This window comes from Dermacentor andersoni, chromosome 1 (genome assembly GCF_023375885.2).
Source record: "Dermacentor andersoni chromosome 1, qqDerAnde1_hic_scaffold, whole genome shotgun sequence".
Classification (NCBI taxonomy): domain Eukaryota; kingdom Metazoa; phylum Arthropoda; class Arachnida; order Ixodida; family Ixodidae; genus Dermacentor; species Dermacentor andersoni.
In genome coordinates, this window is record NC_092814.1 from 148588181 (window position 1) to 148599296 (window position 11116).

The 11116-nt window shown below is 41.3% G+C and overlaps 1 protein-coding gene across 2 annotated transcripts in view; it reads left to right on the plus strand.

Annotated features, from left to right (window-relative positions):
- The window catches only part of Snx16 (sorting nexin 16), a 43961-nt gene extending 34315 nt beyond the window's left edge, over window positions 1-9646 (plus strand). For both annotated transcript variants that reach the window (XM_050192379.3, XM_050192380.3), the window contains one exon: window positions 2574-9646. In XM_050192379.3, coding sequence (XP_050048336.1) covers window positions 2574-2664 — 91 coding nt within the window. In that variant the 3' untranslated portion in view covers window positions 2665-9646. The remainder of the gene's footprint in view (window positions 1-2573) is intronic.
- The last annotated feature ends 1470 nt before the right edge of the window (window positions 9647-11116 follow it).

The following is an 11116-nucleotide window of genomic DNA, read 5'->3' on the forward strand; positions in this document are numbered from 1 at the left end:
ACATTCACTTTTGTGTCGCATGATGCCATGACATGCTCAGAGCATGATTTCTTCTGGCACTTTTTTCATTGCTCGGCAACACACTCATAGACAATGCAATGTCGTATACAGAACACTTGCATTCTGGGCATGTTTTCGCAATACTTACTTTTGTTGTACTACTCACCAGCAATAGCTTTCGCATTACAGTTCTGCAAAACAAAGTGACAGTGCCAACAGCAAATGATGAAAAACAAAAATAGCTGTAGGAATAAAGGGAATGCTGGGTATGCATCCTAGCTGCTTGTTCGGTTGATGCCACTGTTGTTCCATTATAGCTTTGGCATTTCTGCTGTGTGCAAGAATGGGGTGCTTGATTACGGAGTCGGTTAGCCATTCTGAACCTACCATTGAAGTTCATCATTAGTTTTTCACCCCACCATTTTTTGGTGCACTACCCAAGATCATAGTCACCAATGTCATGTTTTGCTGTCATAAAATATTCAGATTGCTTTAGTCCTTGAGATTGCTTTTGCAATGTTGAAAATTTAGTAGGATAATTAGGATAAAGAAGTTTTTCCTCATTTTTTAATAGTGCCACCTATTTTTTTTAATCGTATAGGCCATGGGCCTGAAACACATAGCCCACCGGCCACTTGGGACCCTTTGAGCTCTCGTACCCACATAAACTCCTCGCATAAGTTACCAGAGCCTTAGATGCCCGTTCTCCTTCTGAATATGGCTTAGGGCGGATTTTAAGAAGCTGCGCAACATCTGTGCTCTACTACCCACTCCTTTCAACAGCTTCTCCATCGGCTTGTACCAAAAGGAAAAAAACGACTGCACCCTCCCCCCAAACAGGACATGCTGCCTTTCTCATGCACAATAGCTGCAACAACATAACAATTTTGTAATTGGTGAAAAACAATCCTAATAAATGCTCACTGGTCTTGATGAAAAGATGCTTTACAGGATTTAATGATCCAGTATCAGTTTACTTTGTTTTTAGTTTTGTTCTTTTACTCAGCTGGGCCTTTTCTTCTTTGTTTGTTAAAGGGGCCCTGAACCACTTTTTTCGAAGTGGAGAAAGACATTTAAAGTGAAAATAGGCTATTTCAGAAATATTTTGCAGCAAAAAGTACTTCATTATGTTGAGCAGAAGCAGAGTTATCGGCAATCAAACACAACTTCCACTGTGTTCCTGTTCCTGATTCAGTGCCTTGCCCTGCGAAGACTACTGCGGAGTGGGGCGTGTCCACAATGCTCCGCCTTCTAAATGCCACCGTGGCGCGCAGTTCAAATTTCATTTTTGATATTAACATAGACGCCGCGACTCCCAATCTTGGTGCCTACAACGCGCTAAATGTAAGCCAAACACGGTTGTCCTGAGTGAGCCGCAGTGCGCTTAGCCAGTGGACTCGGGGTGGCGCCCCGCAGCGGCCGCAGTATTTACGCTGTGTAGCCAATCACAGCTACCAATAGCAGCTGTGTAAGGGAATCCGCTTTATTACGAAATAAAGCGCCTGGAAGAAAGTGAGGAGGGGGCTTCTATTTGAAAAGAGAGCATTTGAGAGAAAGGTGTCTTCATGCTCTGCTTGCGAGCTCCATGCACCGCGTACGACAGCAAAATTTGGCTAAGATCTTCACAGCAGTGTATGCTACCCATGGATTATGTTATTTAACTGAGCCCGAAGGATGGTTTTAAAGGGACACTAAAGGCAAGTAAGAAGTCGACGTGGACTGTTTAAATACCATTCCAGAAACCTCACAATGCTTGTTTCGTGCCAAGAAAGGACTTAGTTTACGAGAAAATTGCATCTGAAGGGTCCGAATACCTTTTTCGAAATTCAAATCTCCTGCCACCCAATCACGGCAGTGGTGCCGTTGCATATGCCATCACTGCCCTTTGCTGCCATCAGTGAGTAAGATGGCGCCCTACAGACAGCGGCACCAAGCCAATACAGAGTGGTGGATAAGCCGCTACAGCTGCTTTTTGGTCAAGTGGCATAGACCTTCGGGCATCCCTTGGCGTAACATGGAAGTTGAATTCTCTGCTACTTGCAGTTTGTGCGAGTTTCGCGAGCCAACAAAACCAGCGCAGCACTACGCGATAACGAAACTGCTGAAACGGGAAAGCTTGGGCGGCGCAGAGTCAAGCGAAAACGAAACCTTTCGACTGCCTGCGTTGTTGTCAGAAGTAATTTCAATTAGTTCTTTTTTCTAAAAATGAAAATAGAACTGGATAAGTAGCATTTTATTTCATCTTATAATAAAATACAATGATGTTTTTGCAACAAGTGGTAACTGAGGAGTGCCTTCGTCATGGGGCAAGTGCTTGAATGTCTCGGGGGAGTCTCTAATCATGTCCTGCATTTACCTCAGTTTCTCGATTACTAAGGCCCTGTTCGCAATAATATTGATGCCTTACAGATTCCCAAGCACTACTCTATCACTTTAGCTTGACTTAATATTTGCCTTTAGTGTCCCTTTAAGAAGGAGCTTCATAGACTTTTCTTAACGAGTTATGCCATAATCAACGCATGTTACTGCCTTGCATGTGTAAAGTGTTGCCTTTTTCTTATCTCTCTTTAAAGGGCTGATGATTCCAAGGAAGTGGCTGGCAATCAGGATCCAGAGAGTTGCCCTGCAACATCTGAAGCTGGGGGTGGCGGAGATGCTCGGTGATCTTTTCGCAGAAGCCAAGAATCTGCACGGAATGTACTGTGAAAGTAGTCCTTATTAGACATTTTTTTTTTGTTATTTTTGTCCAATTTTTCAATTGGCTGCATGGTGAAAACATGGGACAATCTTGCAGTCTCCTATCATGTGCAACACAACTGAGGTTAGTGCACAAGTATTGATACTGAGCTTCTCGTTGTATGTTATGCTGCAGCATATCATTGGTCTGGCAGTGGCCATCTTAAGATTGTTTATTAAAGATATGAATGGAAAAGCAATATTCTTGGCTTTTGAGCTGGTGTGAAGATAATGGTATTGTATTGTTGGTGTCAGCCTGGGTATGTTTCTGTCAGTAGCAGCAGTGCACACCTTTAGTGACAGTACTGAAGTCTATTTTGAGTCTCGGAAAAAATGAGAGCAGCATTACACCTTTGCCAGGAAGCGTATGACATGTCTGTAATGTGTTTGCTGTTTGTGTCAATGCTCCAGGGCGCATTAGTTTTTTTATTGGTGCCTAGAATATTATGGCTGTCATTGATGTTTAATGAGGCATTGGACATACTGGAGTACTTTTACATAAAAGCAATGCCATTTTATTTTATCTCTGACCCAGCTATCTTGTGTGTGAAGTTTTTGAAATACATGATGTGGTGTAGAGAAGTTTTTCTCTGCACAGTTGCACGTGGAAGTACCATGTATGTACACAAAATTTGTAGCACTCTCCATTGTTTTGAACCACAGTCGCTGAAACAGGTGGTTAGAACTTGAGGATTGCTACACTCATTCTTCCTGCACTACAATGGCCAAAATGGCACGTTTAATACAGTAACATGCTTTTGTTATGTAAATATGTTTTTCTTTATTCAACCTGGCTGTTCTGGAATAACATGCAGCTGTGTACTTTGACACATTGCAAAGCTTTAGAAGTTTTTCTACTTGTTTTTGAAAGTAGCATAGAAGTGGTTGCAGACATGTAGAAACCAAGCTATATATGGATAACAGTGACCACATATTTACCTATGTTATTTTTGTGCACTCTTAGAGTGTTTGTGCAGTATTAACTGGGTTTTGTCACCCTTCCGCCTCTTTTTTTTTTTTTTTCCTCCACTTTTGTACATGTGATATGAAGGATTTGGAACTCTTCCTCCCTTTCTTTTTTTTTTTAACCCATTGTCTCTGCTTGTTCTCATCTTTTTGAAGCAGAATACACGGTGCCAACAAACTGGTTAGTGAGTACTACGACTAGCTTGTTTATTCCTCTCAGCTCTATAGGACACTAGGACACAGTTATATTGAAGCATGTTTAGTGAGCAACATACTGGGTGCTACACAAGGGAAAAATTATGCTTTTGTGTTTTTCATTGTGCTCAGGCAACTTTAGCACTGCAGAATCTCATTATTGCTTAGCTGCTTAAGGTTAAGCAACACAGAACACTCAGCATCATAAGAGAACACACACTCGTCATGTGAAGTGGCAGTCATACCCTCCCCTTTCAACTTCCCCCCTTACTTCTGCACCACTGTTTTGCATCCATATGTACCATCTGCCTCTGTGTTTTCCAGGGCACTTCCTTTATGCTTCCTTTATGGCCTGAGCAGGCTCTGGTTGTGGCAGATCAATCACTAACACAGGTTGGATCTAGAAGAATGGGCAACCTGTATGTAAAGTGGAAAACTGTGATGCATAGTGCAAAAATGCACACAGATTTAGTGTGACAGGTGTGCAGGTGACGGTTGCTACTGGTTCTCTACTTTTCCTTTTGACATCTGATACTTTGAAACATTATTGTCAGCTGGAAACTCAACTTTGCTAAGGTGTTAGACATGCTAGTGGAGTTTGTTATAATTGCTCATCATTTACCTGAAAGCTCATTCGTGCATCTCAAGCTATGGAGATGGCCACCTCTCTCGCCTGTATCGACATCGACAGCCGTGCCACCCCATCCTTGCGCCATCACATTATGCATTTTGTCCAGACACACTTTTTGAGACTCTATACTCTTGGAACAGCCGAGATGCCACTGCAAAGCTGCCACTGTTGTGCCTACTTTGGCTATGAACATAAGCACTTGCGAACTTTTGAGACAGATAGTACCATCAGCATAAGTTAAAATATGAATGGGAGAAAGCATGATTTTTTGTGCCTGAACACTTGTGGGTACAGTCTGGCATCGCCACGTAGCTTGTTTGCTAAACATGCTTTTGTCACGAAGCTCCATGCCCAAGCCTGAATCGTGGAACTACAATGGAACTGATAAACATAACAATGGAAATAAAAATTTTTTCTACATGTATATGTTTTAAGGGGAAGTTGCAACTGGAATGATCACATCATTGTCACAGTTTATCACTAATGGCACTGTTGTTTTGATTGAATTCCACTTTGTCATCCTAGTTTCATGCGTAAAAGAATGAAAGAGCATTTTTGCAAGACAATAAAAAGCTGATCAAAAATAATCATGGCAGTTTAACAAACTATGATTTGGGCATGTTTGAGCAACTGCCATTCAAAACATGGATCAGTCACCACAGCAACAGCAGCCAGACACGTGGGAAAAAAGTGTCTACTGTTGGGCACAGCTCGCTCATTCGATATCTTAGCAAGAAAATAGTAAAAAAGTTATGTCTTTGCATGATGTTCAGGCGAATTCTTGTTTTGCAGTACAGATTAATTTTCATACAATAAAGTGCAGCCACCTACCATGTTGGCACAGTGGCATCAGCGTTGTGCTGCTAAGTCCGGTGGCACAGGATCAAATCCCAGCTGCGGTGGTTGCATTTCAGTGGAGGCCAAATTTTAAAAAATGTCTGTTTATGATTCACCAGGTGCACATTAAAGAACCCCAAGTGGTCAAAATTAATCTGATGTCCCCCACTACAGCGTGCCTCATAATTGTATCCTGATTTTGGCATGTAAGACCCCAGAATTTATTGAAGTGCAGTCTTTTGCACATTTAAAATTGCATTCTAATGAAATTTTGCATATGTTCTTTCTTTGAAATATCTTATAAATGTTTATTAAAGAGGGAGCGTTTCCAACAGAGTTTTGGTCTGGCATACAGGCGTTTAGAGTTATTTCTTTTTAACAACATCCATTGAAGACTGTAAACCTAATGTCATAAATTTAGTTTATGGTCAAAAGCAAATTATGCTATCACATGGCTGTTGGAAATGATTAGCACATGAAAAAAAAAAGCATGAAGATGGCGGTGCTTTGGTGGTGTCGCATTAAAGAGAAGTGGAGCTACATAAAAATGAGTGCTAGCTTAAAAAGGAATGCTTGCATAAGGCTCAATAATTGCCTTCAATTTTGATAATTGTAACTTTAGTAATGTAAAAAATGGCTATCTAAGGAACATCTACCCCCGCCGTGGTTGCTTAGTGGCTATGGTGTTGGGCTGCTAAACACGAGGCCGCGGGACCGAACCCCGGCCACGGCAGCCACATTTCGATGGGGGCAAAATGCAAGAACACCCATGTACTTAGATTTAGGTGCACGTTAAAGTCCAAATTTCCAGAGCCCCCCACTATGGCATGCCTCATAATCAGATCGCCATTTTGGCACGTAAAATGCCATGATTAAATTTTTTATTTATTTAAGGAACATGTACCCTTAATTTCTACTAATAGCAGGGACAGCTACTTGGACTTTGTCATTTTAGACTGATTAAAAGTTTAACAAAGCTGAAGGGAGAGAGGCTTTGTACTATGCATTAGGGGTTCACAACAGTTTAGCTGTCATTGGCTGGAAGCGTGCAAAAAAACATGCCAGGCTGGGGCCATGACAAATAAAATTGCATTTTGTGTGTTATTGCTAGAATTCTGTTTTAGGCAGTTTATAAAAATTCAGTAATCCATAGATCTTTTTTTTTTTCTTTTTTGCACACATGAAATGAGGATGGCTACGTATTGATTGGTGACAATAGTTGCATGTACAATTAAACCTTTTTTTTATTCTGATTAAGATTGAGAACACCGCTTCATGGTAAGTGACAGGAATTTTACATCCCTAAAGCTGCATCTGGGCCATGAGCAGCAGCCTAGTTGAGGGCTCCTGATCGCCTAAGGTATTTGAATGTGCACCAGGATCTTGACACATGGATATTTTTGCATTTCTTTCTTACAAATGCAGGCGCCGGGAAGCAAACTGGCAAATTTGCTTGAGTGAATCTCGGCTGCAGCAGCTTCATTTCACGGGGGGTGAAATGCATAAATACCCATGTGTCAGTTTCATTATCGTGCATTAGGTGCGTATTAAAGGACCCCAGGTGGTCCAAATCAAATCGGAGTTTTGGCACGGGAAACCGCAGTCTCTTTTATTTTTTAAATTTGCATTCGGCAGCAGAGCACCATGTCCCACTGCATTATTACCCACCGCAGTGGGTGCTAATGCAGCATTGCACAATTCTGTTATATCTACCATACCACACCTCTTGCTTCCTCTTGTTATGAACATTGCATATCAATCGCACATCTGTAGGAAATTGTGCCACTACTCGTTTAACTTCGACACAGTGTTTTGTCTCTTGCAAGCACTACACTTGGCGACTACCTAAGAATTCACTACAAGCTCCACCCACAAAATCTGCACCTGTGCCTCAGCTCTTCAATACATGATTCCCAAAAGACTGCTTTGCTCGCCTCTACCATGATGTGACTGGAATGAGTGAGCCTAATTGTCTGGCATATCTATAAAAATTCACTGAGTGAGACAGCAGTGTAATTGCCACTGCATTCATAGGCTGTCGCCAACTAGTGCATATTGTTAGCAAGAGGATGTTAATTGGACCGTTTCAAATGGCTCTCTACCAGTTGTTGCTGAAGCAAATGTTGGCTGTGCTTTTGTGCCTTGCAGATCATTTTGAGAAAACCTGCTCTGTTTAAAGGTGCGATGTGAAGCGGCTTTGAACGTGTAAGTGAGATGTGTTGTACTGCCATATGAGGGTGGGACCTATGATGGTGCTTTATGAAATGCAGTGTCGGAAGCAACTTTCTACTAAGCTGTTGCCTTCTGATAAAGGATTTTCAAGTGGAGGACCTTGTGTGAAGCTATGCTGGTGCCCAGCAAAGATTAGTGCAATGAAGCTATTGTCACACATTGTTGGTTTGTTTATCAATAAAGTGCCTAACTAATGCGACATGAACAGCTCAAGCAGTCCCCTTTCTTTCTTGCAAGGTCGAGTTACTTTGGATTGTCTTCACTAATGCAGATAAGGTGCATGACATATCGAACTTTTCATTGCTGCCACCACACTGTTGTGAATTGTGTGCGGCAGCCATGCTGATCATGCTTGTTGCTGTTTAATAAGAGTTTGTATGTGCATTTCTCACATGAACATTTTGATTTGATGGAGTGCAAGCATCTTTTAGTTGGGTAAAAAAAGAAATTTCAAAATGGATGCTTTGAAACATCGCATGTTTCAGTGTTTCTGAGCAGCTATTTTGGACAGTTTTGGTATTTTGGTGAAACTCTTGAGAAAGTTTTGCTGTATAATCATGTTTTTTCGAACTGTAAACTGTGTAGCTTGCATCCTTGCCATTGTTTTCTGTTACTGCTACTCCAAAGCCGTAAAAGCTGCTGGAACTGCAAACACCCTGACAGAACAGTGCGCTTAAATTCTTGGTGTCGAGAGAGCTTGATGGCAAAGTAATCGGGATAAATAGGTTCACTGTTATTGAAGGAACCCCCAGTTCAGAAGGCGGCTGTATTTACACCCCACACCTTCCCTCCGCCTTTGTCCAGGTGCAGTACAGCAGGCGTGTTCTGTTGTTTGACGACTCTTAATGTGGCCCTACAACACCTTCTCTTCAAAACTGAGAATGCACTGAAGTGAACACAATGCCTTTCTAATTAATGTATTCCCACAGGAATGCTTTAGAAGAACCTACTATTAACGAAGATAGAAAAAGCACAGTGTTTACTTTTGCCATTTCTCCTTAATGTTTCCTCTCAACTGGGATGGTGCCAATAGCAGTGACTTGCCTGTTTGCTCCTTTTGCTCCTTTTTGCTTTTTCTTATTTCCGTGGTGCATTTATGGTAGCCCTTCAATGTTGGCATTTGACAAAGGAGAGCAACTAAGGAATGGTGACAGGATGGGTGAGACGTGTTGACTATACTGCTGCTTCCTCGTTTGCTAGAAGCCTGGAGGGTTCTGTACGCATGCATGACCTTTCACTCAGGTGTATCTCATGATCGTGGAATATCGCCCAGTAGCTGGCATTTATTGGATGTCATACAGGTCCATGACAGCATAGACGGGGCATTATAAGGGGGCCTTGAAAGCCATAGAAGAGAGCGAGCAATCTTTTATGCGAGATTGTGAGCTCCCTGCTACATCCAGTGGAATAATATTTGTTCGCACATTCCTTGCAGCACTGTCTACATATTGCAAACATTTTCTTATCTTGTTCAAAAATCATTGCAGTGCCCTTATAACAGTGTAATAATTGTGTCATTGAATAAATACCAGTGCATGGTGAATTCTGATAGATTGTGGCAGCATTCTTTTGCTTAAAATAGATCTAAAATTTCATATGTGCATATTGTGTAGCTGAAAGATGAAATATATTTTTTTAACACTAACAAACTAGCTGCCTTAAATTACATCATTCATGAAGCCATTATCGGTGTACAGGTGTGGTGGGTTGTGCTCATGGCTTCAGAAAATGAAAGCAGTAGAAGACATGTCTGCACTAAACACTGGTAGCTGTAATGTTACTTCAAGCATCCGATAGGTGGTACCTAGATTAAAGAAAAATATAGAAACAACACGTGAAAATGACAAAACCAAGACTGAAAGAAATATTTTATGACAGGTTGCATAATAGTCTTATAAAATCTAGGTGGTTTTCTTCGACCGGATTGTGTAATCTCGTGTCTGCCTGTCCATCTCTATGCACATGTGTTTGTTTCTGTTTTCGGTTTTGCCTTCCTTTCATCGGGGTATATATTTATTGTATGCCTGCAATAAACCTTGGAAGTTGCTAGTAAGTGCCTTTCTCTTTTTTTTTAAGTCCTGTCTCCAGTGCAAGTTCTCCTTCCTGAAGCCATATTCATAGTGACAGTAGTGCCTTAAGAGCTTTAGGTATGGCTGCTTGTAGAACTATATGGAAGGCAAGAGGAGACTGCATTTTGTTGTAGCAAAGGCCTGTAGCCAAGAATCAAGAGGGCATTCTCTGCACATCTGTGTGCAATGATGCACTGCATCTCTTTCAGGCTACATGCCCAGGACAGGAAGAAACAGTTTTCTCATTACTACTGTATGCCAAAAGCCTTCCTGAGCACCTGACAAGTGTAAATTGTACTCCTATGCCCATGATATTTTGTCCCCACTGCTCTCTTTTTGGCTGAGAATAGTAAAGTTTCGGGCTTTAGGTGGCACAGAGTGAACAATTTTATTCGGCAGTCATTATATTCAGTGTAGTGTGTGTGAATATTGCTAGCAGAACGTCGGCAGCAAGTCAAACGCAGGAAGTGGCCTATAACCCACATGGATGCTCGGTACACCACAAACTGTTAGTTTAAAGCTGTACCAGCACATCATCTACTTTTCATTCCCCCCCCCCCTTTTTTTAATGAAAGTCATCTGAACCCTAAAAAACTTGCCAAGCATCAGAGCACTCACTCTATATGCACTGTTGTAGCTTTCCTAGAGCCAGTTTCTAGAAACTGTTGCACCCATGTTTGCTTCCCTCCTGGATCATTCGTTGACTCTCTGGTGTCCCTGTGCATACTAATTAATTGTGCACCCTGATAGTGCACAGTGCATTGGTGTGCAGTGTGACATTCGTAGCTAGAGCTACCTAACAGTGTCATGACAATAATTAGGTTCCTATGAAAAGTTCTGTTGAAATCAGTGGCTCTGAATGGAGTGGCAGAGTGGCATGGAATACTATGTTAAAAAAAAAAAAAAACTTTGGGCTTACAGTTTTTTGCAACCCTGCATCAATTTATTAAAAAATATATATATATGCTGGTTCTTGGATGAGGTTTTTTTTTCTTTCTTTTCTCTATTTCATTGTTTCGGGTGTTTATTTTTTGATGGGCACCTCTTTGCCGGTGGCCTCCTGAACACAAATAATGTTTGTCTGAATCCCGCACTACCACGCACACGGAGAATGCAGCTGTAATGTATGTCTTAGTGGCTCCTGCAGGGAGCAATCATTAATACCTTACTTGTTAAAACAAGGTATACTTAGTGTGTCAAAAGATAAGTGCTTTAGATAAATGGGTAATTACGTTTAGTAGGGGAAAAAGAAACTTGAGGATCTCTGAAATAAAGTGGTGGTTGGTCTCTAACAAAGGCCAAATTTATTCACAGTAATAGACGAAAAAAATAGTGGCGATTCTTACACTAAACTTTTGGGGAAAAAAACTAAAAACAAAAGCCCTTTCTTCCCTTTTTTTATCCCTCAATTTATTTTTTTCAAATAGCCTGTGGCATATAGTGGGAATGT